Here is a 14904-nt window from a genome sequence, read left to right as displayed (position 1 = left end):
TGACTTTAATGTTCTCGTCTATAAAATTATTTTTACATTGAGCCTGTGTTACTGTTGGGACCATTGAGAATAAGCTTTAATAAATGCATCAGAGGATTACAGGGCAGAGGAGAGAAAACTCTGTTCAACCGGAGTTGAAAGGGAATGAAGAAGGCCTTGGAGTTCCTGTCTTTTCTAATGACGAAAGACTTTTGTATAAGACAAAGTTGACAAATATCATTGAACTATAAAAGATACCATATCATATTTTTAGAACCTTTTCTCCCTGACATTTGCTTATTCCTTTTCTCTGTTAACTACAATAGCCCTAGTGGCTGTCATATTACTCCTTAACTTTATATTAATTTAGGTCTAGTTTCAAGCCATTTTGCCGTGTCTTCCATGGACGCATAGTTAGCACTTAGCTGTATCGTAAGTAGTGGTGGGGGACAGTGGTGGGATGTTCCCCGACTAACCAAATGACAGGAAAGAAAGGAGACAAGACTACATGCCGAGAGGGAATCTTGGTCTTGCCTGTAAAACAGAAAGAGATAAAGAACATGTGAACAATAACTGTGTGCAGTGTGATTTGTGCAATGGAATTATGCTGAGGGCGATGCGGAAGAAATGACTAGCCGGTTGCGAGGTGAGAAGGACATCAGGAGGGCTACCTTTAACAGTGTACGTGCGTGGGAGCACTGAGGTCAGGGGTGAGTGACACAGGCAATGATGGGGGTGGCGTGGGCTGAGGTGGGGTGGTACCATGATTTGGGGATGTATTAGTGGAGAAAGTGTTGGCGCACACCTTTAATCCCAGCACTCTGGAAGCAGAAGCAGGTGGATCTCAGAGTTTGAGGCCAGCCTGGTCTACAGATTGAGTTTCAGTACAGCCAGGGATACACAGAGAAACCTTATCTCAAAAATAGAAAGCAAAACAAAACAACGTAAAAACAAAACAAGATCAGAGAGAGAGAGAGAGAGAGAGAGAGAGAGAAAGGCCAAGTGGGAAGTTGGCTTCAGTTTGAGTGTTGAACCTTTATCTGCATACAGATACACTTCTGTGTTAGCAATCCTGCAAGTGGCGGAGCATTGTCACCCAGATGTCATTGGCACATGGAGGGCAGGTTATGAGGCCTCCTCAGCTGAGGCAGCTCTGCTAGGCCTGGGAGGTAGACTTGGTGCTGATGAAGACCCGCCCCCTACCCAACACACACACACACACACACACACACACACACACACACACACACACGGCTGTGGATGTGGGGCCCAGATCATCTCTTAGCTGAAGCTGATTTCTGCCTTTTTCTCTGTTACAGGATGGCTTTCTTTTGGATGTGGGCCAACCTACTTCTACTTCTTCACGGTGCAGGTGAGTCATTTTTCAAAAACTTTTGGAAATATTTTGGAAACCATTTTGGAGATCATGAGGACAGTGATACAGTGATTAAAAAAAAAAAACAAAACCAACCAACCAACAAGGACAAGTCTAGAAATGACTTAGTCTCTTAAAATCTCAGTCTTGTTATTTAGTAAATGTGAAAAGCAAATATTATATTTGCTTTACAAAACGTGGCGAAATGTGTTGGAGACTATAGCATACCTTTTGCAGCCTTAATTCTATCTGTTCTAACGAGAAACCCCTCCCTCCAAATTAGATTTGTCCATTTGAAGCCATATGACCAACTTGATTCCCATGCTGATTGCAAACTTCCCAAAAGAAAAGACATTCGGGGCCAGACGGTGGTGGCACAAGCCTTTAATCCCAGCACTCAGGAGGCAGAGGCAGGCGGATCTCTGTGAGTTCGAGACCAGCCTGGTCTACAAGAGCTAGTTCCAGGACAGGAACCAAAACTACAGAGAAACCCTGTCTTGAAAAACCAAAAAAAAAAAAAAAAAGAAAAGAAAGAAAGAAAGAAAAGACATTCAGAACCCCTACCTTCAAGTGACTTTGCAAAGTATCAAATTTTATAGTATCAGAATATTTGAAATCAGACCTGTTCTAAAAAAAAATCTAGATGGTCATACAACTCAATTTTTTAATTTCACTTTATACTCAAGTCTGCAACAATGTGTGTGATGAAATTGTTAACGTGACTGAGCTAACCTGAAGCATAGGACTGAAAGTTTCTATAAAGTTACTGTGCAGGCAAGGCCTGCCATCTAACTACTCCACACAGCGACCAAACACATTACAGTCCTCAGGGACACGCAATGTCACAAGAACAGTGGCTCTGATCTCTGATGGGCAACAGCAGTTTGAGAGTATCCTTAGGCCCCAGACATAACTCAGAAGTTAGTGCAAGTCTTGGTTTACTGGGTGATATTTCTTGGCTCTTTTCACTTGATGATGGAAGTGTGAGTGAGTATGTGTGTGTGTGGGGGGGGTGCGAGTGTAGGTAAAGGGACGAAGGCAAAGTGAGCTGACGGTCTCTCACACTGAAAGTGCTACAAAAATGTTAAAAGGCCTGGAGGGATGGCTCAGCCGTTAAAGGCTGGGCTCACAACCAAAAATACAAAAATGTTAAAAAGAATGCAGATGAGAATGGGGAAGATACATCTACTAATTTATTTTTGAACAATACTGTCAACCTGGTAAGCTGTGCCAGGTGCTATAGCAGTGTGGTAGATACTCATATTTTCCGTATAAATTTCAAAGTATTTTTCTACGTTTTTAGCTTTTTGGTGCATTTTTGTCTTGGGCTTTTCGATCTGGGGTTGCTAAAGACACAACAGCCTAGAAACAACGGTTTGAGAAAGATGAAAGACATACTTAGATAGAAGTAGGGCCTTGTGCGGACACACCAGTTAGGGGTTGGTGACTTCCATCCTCAGCTGGTCATGTCTGCCTTAGATTCCAGAGTGTGAAGCCAAGTGTCCTGCCAAGGCCATAGACAGTACAGCTGTAGCAAGAGCTCAGAGGCTGAAGCCTAGATAATAAGCCCACGATCTATTAAAGAGGAAAATACGTGTTCTTAAAAGAGAGATTGGATTGAGGGCAGGTACACACATCTGGTCTCTTCCCTGTGTCCCTCTGGAGGATGACTGAGTCAAAACAGTCACCAAAATCCCAAGGTGTTTCACAACTACCTGGAGCAGGTGGTGTCCTAATTATATATACAGAAATAAACTCAGGGAGATGAACCGCCCGAAGCCACACGATTAGTTAGGGTTACTTAGCACTGGAGCTTGGATTTGTAATTCTTCAGACCAGGGCTTTAGGAACCGCTATTAAAAATGTGCAAACCCATCCTTCTAGACATCGCATAAGTTGTCTCTTCCTACGCTGACCCTTCTGTCATGCCTTTCTTTGTATTCTTCACCCGATTCCTCAGTAATTGATTTGCTTGTCAACTTTAGAGAGAATGATTACTTTTAGCTGAAAGAACACATCTCAAACAGAGAGCTTTGGAACCAGAGTCCTGAGACTCAGCAGTCTCCTCCAGCCCACAGAGTGAACTGTGTGTCTCTAAACAACCCACCTCCTGGTACTAAATAGTATCTGCTTCAATGTCGTCTGCAGATGAAGGTTAAATCCAGAAAAGAAAGCTCTTACAATACGTTTAGCATATTGTAAACATAAAATAAATGTAAGCCCATGTCTCACTCAGGTATGAGGTGTGGAAAAGATTACCCAGGCATTTGAGCAGGCGTCCTAATGGCTGGTAGGACAGTCAGCTGTTTTGTTCTATTCTGGATTCGGATAGAGTGGGAGGGTAACTGCTTTACTCAAGTTTGTCCTTTCAACTGTTAACCTAACACAAAATGGTCTCCATAAACTCCCATAGTAACATTTGTCCAAGTATCTGACAGCCCCATCAGCTGCCACCAGGTCCCTGCACGCTGGGATGGGCAGACTGTGTCTCTGTCCTCTACTGGCTGGCTGGCTGCAGTTTGCTGATGGCTTGGAAGCTTCCTTGCCCACTTAGCGTGATACCCAGATTTGCTCTTAGTGCTTAAGTTAGTTCTCTTCTATTTTGTCATAGCTTTTATACCACGCAACACCCTTACCGAGCCTCCCACTCACCAACTCTGCCTCCTTTTATTCCTGACATTACTTGGGGTGGGGAGGAGAAACAGATAAACACACAAACACAGAAAGAAAGACAGAGACAGACAGACAGATACACAGACACAAACGCAAAGAGAGAGATAGAGCGAGAACAAGAGGGAGAGGGAGAGAGAGAGAGAGAGAGAGAGAGAGAGGCAAGCAAGTTGAAATCCCACTGTTACAGTCTTCACCTGTTGCTAGTGACAGCCTCTGAAATAGTTTGAAAATGTCCAGTCAGGTGACTTGTCAACCTTCAGCTATCACATGCCAGGGTCTACCCCATGCTAAGAATCCCTGAGTTCTATATAGTCCATGGCTGTGGTCTGCACAGCCATCAGGCCCCCAGTGAGAGGTATTTGTGGCAGGTAGGTTAGTTTACTGAACGATTTTCACGTTTAAACTATCTTTCCACCATCCCAATGTACCTTCCTGGATCACTTAAACGGAGAGTAAAGAATGTTCTTAAGAACGTTTCAGAGTTAAGGTTCTGGAAGCGATGCTTCCTGTCAGTCAGACATGTTTACAGAGGGCTGAGCTGGCACCTGACTGAAGAGATGGAAAGGTTATGGCGCACGGTGCCTGCGACAGTTTTCTTTTGCCAGTGTCAATCTGGCAAGCCCAGCTTGGTTTTGGAGTCAACACCCGCAGCAACACAGCTTCTGTCAGGTCAGCTCTGACAGACTTTGCTGTGTCATTGTTTGCCTAGAAAGAGGCCGGGGCACACGTGACAAGCCGCACCCTCCCTGCCCATCTTTAGGCTCACTTCTGTAGGCTTCTAGTGATTTTATAAATGACCAGTCCCCTGCCGTGGATCTCTCTGCCTCCACTGCTGGTCCCTTACCCAGTGCGTGCTCATTGGTCTTTACTAACTTCATTTCCTCTTTGACAATTCAGCGTCGGCAGCTGAGGTGCGAGCCCACCCGTTCACTGACGTGACCCTCGACTGCGAATTCTCCTTTATAGAGGGCACGGAAAACCTCGAGTTCTACTGGGAGCGAGAAGACATAATAGAGGAGTATGAAGCGGGAAATCGCGACTTTTACCGCTTCTTCACGCACTACGACTTCTTTCAAGTGTTCACAAAGGTGGTTTACCAGTTCTACGATAACGCAGAGCAACTCGAAGATCAGAACGCCTTGTATGAGGGAAGGGTCTCTGTGGACCAGAACGAGATTTCCGAGGGGATTCTGTCCCTTCTGCTGCGAAACGTGGATTTCATGGATGAAGCCATGTACAAGTGCTCGGCTGTCACTCCCAACGGCAGAGGGGAGAATAAGGTCAAGCTGATAGTGGAAGGTAAAAGAGACTTCGTGGACGAGCTTGGCTTCAAGTCTGGGCTCTTCATAAACTCTAAATTTTCTCTCTTGTGGGGGGAGGGTCTCATTTTTTCTAGCTCAAATTACTTTATTTCTATGATAAGAATAATGGAATATTGCCGGGCGGTGGTGGCGCACACTTTTAATCCCAGCACTCGGGGGAGGGGGGGGCAGAGGCAAGCTGATCTCCATGAGTTCAAAGCCAGCCTGGTCTACAAGAGCTAGTTGCACCAAAAACTCCAGAGAAACTCTGTCTCGAAAATCCAAATAATAATAATAATAATAATGGAATATCAATTTGCTTTGGTTAAAACTGTTTCTCTGAACAGAAGGTACGATGTCTGTACCGGGAGGCATCATTCTTTATATGAACAAATTGGGGCAGCCAAAGCTGCCCTGGCTGAATCCCAAGTGTTACACATTGTAACAGCACCCCCCCCCCCCCCCCCGCGCACGCATGCGCGCGTGAGTCAGACACAATTCAGAATGAATGGCACCGAACTAGGAATCAGGAGGCTGAATTCTGAATCGGGACGACCTTGGGCAGTCCATCAGTTTCTGTAGGCCTCATTCTTCTCACCACAAAGCAGAGGTTTCAGGCTTGGAGAGACAGCGCCTTGGTTAAAGCACTGGTTCGATTCCTAGCACCGACAGGGCAGCTCACAGTCGGCTGTAACTCCAGTTCCAGGGAATCCAACCACTCTTCTGGCCTCTGTGAGCATGCGGCATGTACATGGTACACTGAAATATGTGTTGGTAACACACACACATAAAACAAAAAACGTAAAATCTAAAAATTAGTTTGAAAAACATTGATTGGGTTGAATCCACACTCCCCCAGTGTTAAACCCTTATCCTCCAGTGTTTCATGGAAAACTGTGTCCTTTCTGACAAGGCCAAGCGGCTGTGGGTCCCGCGAGGCAGCCACCCTCCGGGGTAAGAGATGGGAAGATGGCAAGAAAGGTTCCTCAATTCTTTGTTGTTGTTTAGTGAGACAGAATCTTTCTATGTAGGCCGGTTTGGGCTTGAACTCACAGCAATCCTCCTGCCTCAGCCTTCCTTCTGAGTGGTGGGAATTACAGGTTCATGCCACTTCCCAGCTTTATTACTTATCTTCTGGGATTCCCCCATCTAAGAACTAAGTTGGCCCGGCCTTGCTTAGCTTCCAAGATCAGATGAGATTGGGTTCGTTCAGAGTGGTGTGGTCGTGGACTCTTCTGTGATTCTCAACTCAGGACTCTGAGGTCAGTGGAGAATATGAAGTGAATCCACACCAAGAAGGAAATATCTCCCAAATAAAGACACCAGCAGGGGGCTGGAGAGATGGCTCAGCGGTTAAGAGCATTGCCTGCTCTTCCAAAGGTCCTGAGTTCAATTCCCAGCAACCACATGGTGGCTCACAACCATCTGTAATGGGTTCTGGTGCCCTCTTCTGGCCTGCAGGCATACACAGACAGAATAATGAATACATAATAAAGAAATAAATATTAAAAAATAAAGACACCAACAGTAGGGGGCTAGGTGGCAAGAGAATGCTCATATCCTCCTTTTCTCCCACTATGCTTGGGCCAAAATTTTAGCTACGGTGAACCTAGGAACATATTGTCTCCATAGGGTTAGTATAAACCGTGAAGACTTTGGCCTCCTGGGACTAAACAAAAAAAAGGAGCTAATTATTTTTTTATTTTATTTTTTTTCCAAACCAGATTCTGAAATGCCCCAGGTGAAGTTTGACAAGATTGATGATGAAGATGTGGTTACATGCACATCCAAGGGCTGGTACCTCACACCCAACGTGACCTGGTTAGACCGGGGAGAAAGGGACCTTAGCAACCACAGTACGGTGGAGGTCTTGGAGGAGCAGATGAACGGCTTGTATAGAGTGTACTCTGTCCTCAAATACCCAGTCAAGTTAAACGAAAAATATGTCTGCCATATCACGGAGACGAATGAAAACAACAAACCCATCAGATCCATCCGGCGGTACCCAAGTAAGTGCAGCTCTGCGGGGAAGCGTGAGAGCAGGCTGCGTTCACCACGCAGAAGCCTCCACTCGTTAATATTTCCCGAATGCCAAATGTGGCGGCCACTTCTGAGCACTTTGGGGATTTTAAGAAGCGCCAGGAGCACGAGCTTGTAGCCTGAGGTCAGAAATGGTGGTGATGTGGGGTCTCCCTGGGTTGGAAAAAGACTCTGCTTGGGGGGGAAAGGAGTGACAGCTCTCGCTAGACAGAGGTGACTCTTCCTCCAGACAGAGGTGACTCTTCCTCCGGGTGAGGCTTCTGTTCCTCCACTCCAGCTTCCTGGTGTGACAGGCTGAGTAGTCATAGCATCTGCAGGCCACTTACCACGTGCTGGATCTTTACATATGTGTATATGCGTCTGTGTGCACACATACGTGCTTGGGTACGAATGCACTTGTGCAAGGATGGAGGCCAGAGGCCGCTGTTAGTGTTCTTCCGCTGTTAGCGTTCTTCCGCTGTTGTTAGTTAGTGTTCTTCGCTGTTGTTAGTGTTCTTCCGCTGTTGTTAGTTAGTGTTCTTCCGCTGTTGTTAGTGTTCTTCCGCTGTTAGTGTTCTTCCCCAGTTACTTCTCCTCTTTATTTTTGAGATGGGCTTTTTTTTTTTCTAGTTTTTTTCGAGACAGGGTTTCTCTGTAGCTTTGGAGCCTGTCCTGGAACTAGCTCTTATAGAGTAGGCTGGCCTCGAACTCACAGAGATCTGTCTGCCTCTGCCTCCCGAGTGCTGGGATCAAAGGCATGCGCCACCACGGCCCGGCGAGATAGGCTTTTTTTGTTTGTTTGTTTGTTTTTGTTTTTCGACCTGAACCTGAAGCTCACTGATCCAGCTACACTGAGTAGGCCGGGAGCCCCAGGAATCCTCCTGGCTCTGCTCCCCCAAGGCTGGGATCACACGTGAGCAGTGCTGCACCCCAATTTTATTTGGACGCCAGAGACTCATACTCAGGTCTTCACGCTCATGTAGCCATCTCCCCAGCCCACATCTGCTATGTTTAAGACCTTAACTCAGCCCTGCAACATAATTGCTATTACTCTCCCTTTCTATATGAAAAATTAGAACTTTAAGTAATTTGACCAAAACCTTGACTAATGAACACAAATTTTGAATGTTTTTGGTAACCAATTATGTCATTTATGTCAGATATCATATATCTAAAATACATTAATATTATTTATCAAATTTAACTAGACCCCCTACATTTTATCTGATAAAATATAGTTGTAGGAACATCTAGTATGAGAAGGGGAAGTTGAAGCTCAGTGAGCTTTCCAATGCCTCCTTCTCCTTCTTCCAGAGGGGTGGATGCTCTGCCTGGTTGAAGATGCAGGCCGGTGCCCCAGGCCAGCAACACCATCGCCACAGGGAACTCAAGGACGGTTTCTTGGGTTCCATTGTGGGAAAGTAAATCCTGGGGAGACTCAGTACTGGTTTTTGACATGGCCTCCAGGTGATTCTGACCCACACTCAAGTCCAAGGCACACTGGTGTCGAATGTAAGCTGTAGCCGGGGGTAACAACGCCCAGGGCACCTCTGTCCTCTCCATGTGTGAGGGAACAGAGTGCAGTCTCCTCAGAGCTGTGTCTGCACAGGGAGGGAGGCAGAGCTCCCACCGCCTTTTTTCCGTCCAGCCACACATGTAAAATGCATTTACATTTCCCACATGAGCTGGCCTTTCCTCCAGGGGGAGAAAGGGGGACTCACTTTATCTGCCAGACTTCTAAGTCTTTCCCACACATTCAGATGAACTTGGTGTCTGTGAACCTTAGAGTGGGCCTGGGACTTCCTTCTGAGAACACCAGGATACATTATTAATGGGTTGACTTCAAAAGAAACACTGTTGTTTTTATCCTCTTAAATTTCAACACCCTTAAAATGCCCTAGAACTATCTAAAAAGCCTTCATATTTTGCTTCTCTCTCTATCCTCCCGTCTGTTTATTTATACGAGACCCTTGAGATCTGACATCTGCCTGTTTTCTCAGCTCTATAGCCTCAGTGTCTCATGGCACAGCCGTTGCTCATGGCTCTGGCCTTACCAAGTCCTGTGGCTTTCAGACTGTTTTTTTTTTTCACAGTGCCAAGCCTTTGTGAAGACTCTGCCTCCCTCCCAATACCTTTCTCCTCTTGCTCTGCACCTCAAACTCCTGCCCATTTCCCAAGACTTGGCTCACATTCGGAGTCCTTCTCTTACGCTCATTTCTATTTGTTCAATGTTTGGCTCATTTGCACATCAAATATTTGTGGTCGCCAACTCTGCCATAATCTCTCTGTGGGTGCTAGATGCATCCCAGTGAATAGAATGAATTTTTATGCGCTCGACATGTTCATACTGTTAGTGGGAAAGAAATACATAGTAAACAGATCATTAAAATGTGTTGTATGTCACCATATAAACCCATTCATATGAAATTCAATACCGGGCGGGGGAGGGATAGGAAAAATCATCTATGCTGTGTGAAGGAAGTCAGAATATATTCCCGGGAGTGCAGATGTAAAGAGACTAGAAGAACATGAGATTTCTAGGGTACAAATATTATTCCCCTTATAGTTGTGGGTGCTGGTTATATGGTAGTATTCAGTTTGCAAGAAGTTTTATATGTATGTATTTTTCAATATAAAGGAAAACATGTATTATATCATATGGTGACTAGTCCCATAAAGGAACACAACACACTGGAGGCCAACCAGAAAGAAGAGAGTAGGGAGGGAGAGCTGTGATGTTAGACGGCCCATGGACAGCCTCACTTCCATGTTAAGTTCCAACAAAGACTTGAACAGAGATGTGGAATCCAGGCCCGGAGGTCAGCAGGAATGTTGGGTTTGAGGAGCAGCACGGAGGCCAGCCAGGGGTTGGAATGGAAAGAATTAATGACAGAGTGTGGGGTTAAGAGAGGAGAAATAGGAGAGGCGGCCGCTAGCATTGTGCAGATTCTAGTAGAGTGTTCCCGAGGATTTTTCTCAGTTGCGAAGTCACTGGCAGCTTTTGAGCAGAGGAGGGAAATTATTTCACGTGCTTTATAAAGCTCTTGCCTGCCACTTTTGAGGGTGGAACAGGGTGGCCAGGGGGATTGTTGTGATAATCCAGGCAAGAGAAGATGGTGTCAGGACCCCATGGTAGGAACGGGAGTAACAAAAAGAGGCTGGATCGTGTTTACATTTCTGAAGGCAGAGCAAAGGTTTGTTGAAACAGTAAGTGAAGGGTGTGAGGGAAAGAGAGGAGCCCATGATCACTAAGATTTCTCTCAGCAAGAGGTGTTGTCCCAAGTTACTTATCCCTAAATGAATTCACAGAACCAGGATTCCGATGCAAATTACATGAAGGTCCTTAATATACAAACTCGAGTTTGGACCACACCCTTCCAGAGCACCCCAGTGTGGTGGGTGCAGAAAGTGTGGAAGCGAGCCTGGGGAGGGGAGAACATCTAAAGGGGAAACACTATAATCAGGCGAATTCATGTCCTGTTGTCTTGGGATTGGGTAAGGAGGGCATAGGGTCAAGTACTTTCTGAAACCATTGGTCAGTGTTTGGGCGTAAAAACCTTAACAAAGAGCCATTAATAACTGACAAGGAATCTTCGACGACAGGATGCCTCCTAGGAACATCTGGACCTTGTTAAATTTTATGGCCCTGCTCCCTAGATCCTTAACTGACTACTTTTAGAGTATCCATTCAAATTCTGCTATTGCAGCACATCTCTGGAGCTGAGATCAGCACTCCCCCACCCCGTTATATGATGTAAAATGAAGCCCCTTCTTTAAAATGGAGTTTGCAAAGTCAGGTCCTCACAGAGCATGAATGGGTAGATTCATATTTGTCCAGGTTTCATTAGGGGGCATCTTTGGAGAAACCCACGTGAGCCACTGGAGGGGAATGCTGAGTACATTTATTCAATTAAGAAAAAGAGACAGACTCAGAAGCAAAGCCTGGGACTACAGGTGGGATTTGAAATTCTGAGAAGAGATGTGCCTCACCATGGATGTAGAATGCAAAAATGTAGAAACAAACAAACAAATAAGTCAAGTTTGAGTACTGGAGCTTGGGCCCCTCTCCCCTGCCCTTGCCTACATCCTTGGGGTGAGGGAGATGAAGGAACGCAGTAAAGGAGAAGGGCTGAAACAAATGGAAATCAAGAGGACGGCGTAACTTGAAAACCAAGGGGAAAGCTTTCAGAGTGAAAGCAATGTTCAACTATGCAGCATATCACTGAGGAATCAAAAACGATGAAGACGGAGAAAAGATTACTGGAGAGAGAAGTTGAGCAGGAATCAGTTCATGAGCTGGGGCAAAGTTAGGCATGCCAGGGTTGAGAAAGAATAAGACAACCGTCTAGAAGAGACAACTAAAGGAATAAGACAATTTTTTTTTAACACTAAAAGCACTTTTGAAGTTCATGATCACTAAATTGAAACAAGGACACTGGGAACCACTGCGTGTTTTTCTTCAGTCTCATTAATCTGAGTGTAGGCACACAATGGTATTAGAGTTTTGTCATACTGCCCAACAGATGGAGACAGAAGGGTGTGGCGTGGTAGCATAATGTCAGCCGTGGAGTTTTAGATGCACTGGGAAAGATGAAAGATGGAAGGGAGGAAAGGACGAGAAAAGGTGGTAAGAGGGTGTGGTTGTGTCTCGGTGGAAGAACACCTGCCTAGCATTCATGCAGTCCTGGGTTCTACCCCTAATATTTCCCCAGAAGTTGTAGAGTCATTGGGTTCTAGGTCCTGGTGGCATTCAAAAAAAACTATTTATGTTGGGGGACTTGAGATGGTGAATTGGAAAGACAGAGGCAATGGTTAAAGAGTAAGAATCTTGCCAGGTAGTGGTGGTACACACCTTTAATCCCAGCAATTGGGAGGCAGAGGCAGGAGGATCTCTGTGAGTTTGAGGCCAGCCTGGTCTACAGAATGAGTACCAGGACAGCCAGGACTGTTACCCAGAGAAACCCTGTCTCTAAAAACAAAAAACAAAAAAAGAAAAGAAAAGAAAAAAGAAAGTAGTAAGAGTTTTGAAATTGAGAAAGGGGAGAAGTTATAGTTATTGCTAATATCATCATCTAAGTAATAACCATGGGGATGGTGACTAAAGCAAGATGTAGGCAAAAATCTTACAAGAGAGGAGGGTAAGGCTCAAACGGATGGAGTACACATGGGATAATGGCATTGACACCAAGAAGTAAGAGATAGAAAGCTTGAGAGAGCAGCAGCTAAGTCAGCCTGGCGAGAATTGAAGAGGGACAGCAGGAGGATGTGAACGGGAAGCGCAGTGGGCAGTGACATGCCTGAGACTTAGGTCTAAGACAGAAGTTTGTAGAGGGACAGGCAGGGGAACGTTGCAGTCTGCAATCTTTCCTTGTCTGGGATGATCCCCCTCCCCCCAGGACATCCTGGAATGCGCTGTGAGTTGCTGACCTATGACGTCAGCTTCCTCCCTGTAAGCCCCAGTCCCACACAGGGAACAGACAAGGAAGGGCCGCCTGAGGCTCTGGGACTATGCTGCTCTTTTCTCTTTTTATCTCTGAAAGTTGGTAGGAAATACTATTTTTCCCAGTCATGTTTCCTTTAATCTCCTCTTAAGTGTTCTCAAAAAAAAAATGTTGAGCGAATGAATGAACTAGTAAAACCAAATTTTATCTTATAAATGGACAGCAATTTAGAAAACAATCAGAGTATTTTAGAGCCCCTTAGAGGACGACCTTCTTAGAGGGAACAAAGAATGCATTCCTCATAGCTCTTCCTTCTTCTGTGGCTCTAAGAACTGCATTGAAGCTGACCTGCTTCTAATACAAAACTAACTTTTATATTATTTTTTTCCTTCCACTCCCCCATGTTTTGTCTTTCAGAGAAAAGGTTCAGTGAATATGACTATTAAGACATCTGAATGCTCTCTGCCCAAGAACCTGCTGTGCCTTTAGTCAGCGGAGTTCCTGCTTTCTCCTGTGAGGGATGTTCTTTTTGTCCTGGACACTTACTGACCATAAACTAAAATCAAAAAACAAGGAGCCAGCCAGTGCAGAGTGTTACAGATTAACAGAGTCTTTCTGCTTCTGCATCTGTTTTTCTCTTTTGTTTAAAAGATTTGTTCCATTTAGTCTCATTCTCCGAGCATGTTAAATTCTGAGTAAAGATCAAGTCTTTAGTACAAAACAAAGGAGATTAAAATCCATGTGTCGGTTTCTCTGGGGCGTGCGTGGGTACTGAATGACTCGGTGAACTCAGAGCAGAGGGAATATATTTCCTCTACGTCAGGTTGGTTTCCTTTTGGTAATGGGTTATTTGGGTACTTGGCCAGCCAAGAAGAGCCTAAGAAGTACCTTCCCTCAAATTATCATGAATGTGTTTGCTAAAGTCCTTTTATGTGTTATTGGACAAAGGCTGTAGAAATATCAGACATTAGGTGAGGCTAACTCTTCTGAACTTTTCTGTTTGTCCGGTGGTTTTATATATTATTATATATAAATTTCTAAATCTCTCCCATCTCTATGCTTTTTGTAAAAATAGATTAATGGTCTGAATATTTGTGTTTCCCCCAAATTTATTCTTTGAAATCTTTACACCAAAAGTAGTGGTAATAAGAAGTAGAGTCCCCTGAGAAGCTGAATCATTAAGGTAAAACAAATACGATGAAATCTGTATTGCTGCCTGCCTTAGTTAGGGTGTCTATGGCTGCAATGAAAAAACGCCCTGGCCGAAAAACAAGTTGGGGAGAAAAGGGTTTATTTGGCTTACACTTCCATATTGCTGTTCATTATTGGAAAAGTCAGGACAGGAACTCAAACAGGGCAGGAACCTAGAGGCAGGAACTGATTCAGAGGCCATGGAGGGGTGCTGCTTCACATGGCTTGCTTAGTCTGCTCTTCTATAGAACCCAGGACCCCAGTTCAGGGGTGATCCCACCCACAGTGGCTGGGTCCTCCCCATGAATGTCTAATTAAGAACAAGCCTTACAGATAGATCTTATGGAGACATTCATTCAACTGAGGGTTGCTGAATAGACTATTTCTTTAACTATGTAAAGATGAGTTATATTTGTTTATGTTGTGGAATATTTCTTTAGCTATGTGCACATGAGTTGCATTTATTTTCCCTTGCCTGCCTAAGGCACCTGATTGGCCTAATAAAAAGCCAATGGCCAATAGCTAGGAAGTAGAGGGATGGCAGATGGAGAGAATAAGTAATAAGAGGAATTTGGTTTGGGAGGAGAGAGAATGAGGGAGAAAGAGAGAGAGAGACCTGGGGCCGGCCAGTCAGGCAGGTGCTAGCTACAAAAAAAGCAGGACATACAGAATGACAAAAAGGTAAAAAGCCCAAGGCAAAACACAGATGAAGAGAAAGAGGTTAAATTAAGTTGTAAGAGCCAGTGGGACAAGCATAAGATAAGGCCGAGAATTCATAATTAATAATAAGTCTCCACATCATGATTTAGGAGCTGATTGGTGGCCAAAAGAAAGCCTACTTCAACTGAGGCTTTTTCTCTCAGATTACTCTAACTTGTGGTATGATGATACAAAACCAGTGGGTACGGTGTGAGAGAGGCCCCTT

At 44.8% G+C, this 14904-nt stretch overlaps 1 protein-coding gene across 1 annotated transcript; it reads left to right on the top strand.

Annotated features, from left to right (window-relative positions):
• The first annotated feature begins 606 nt into the window (after positions 1 to 606).
• LOC142854698 (V-set domain-containing T-cell activation inhibitor 1-like) lies at positions 607 to 13791 on the top strand. Its single transcript, XM_075981207.1, has 6 exons — positions 607 to 625; positions 1299 to 1351; positions 4633 to 4696; positions 4925 to 5326; positions 7053 to 7337; positions 13206 to 13791. Exons 1-6 carry the CDS (start codon positions 607 to 609, stop codon positions 13232 to 13234), a joined length of 852 nt encoding a protein of 283 aa, XP_075837322.1. The 3' UTR covers positions 13235 to 13791.
• Positions 13792 to 14904: the final 1113 nt, after the last annotated feature.

Source organism: Microtus pennsylvanicus, chromosome 1, assembly GCF_037038515.1.
Source record: "Microtus pennsylvanicus isolate mMicPen1 chromosome 1, mMicPen1.hap1, whole genome shotgun sequence".
NCBI lineage: Eukaryota > Metazoa > Chordata > Mammalia > Rodentia > Cricetidae > Microtus > Microtus pennsylvanicus.
The sequence above is the reverse complement of the archived record's forward strand: the minus strand, read 5'-3'. Positions and strand labels throughout refer to the sequence as shown.

Coding starts and splice junctions, on each gene's coding strand:
- LOC142854698 (XM_075981207.1), top strand. Junction 4,697..4,924: donor AGCAACACAGCTTCTGTCAG/GTCAGCTCTGAC, acceptor TTGACAATTCAG/CGTCGGCAGCTGAGGTGCGA. Junction 7,338..13,205: donor ATCCATCCGGCGGTACCCAA/GTAAGTGCAGCT, acceptor TTTGTCTTTCAG/AGAAAAGGTTCAGTGAATAT.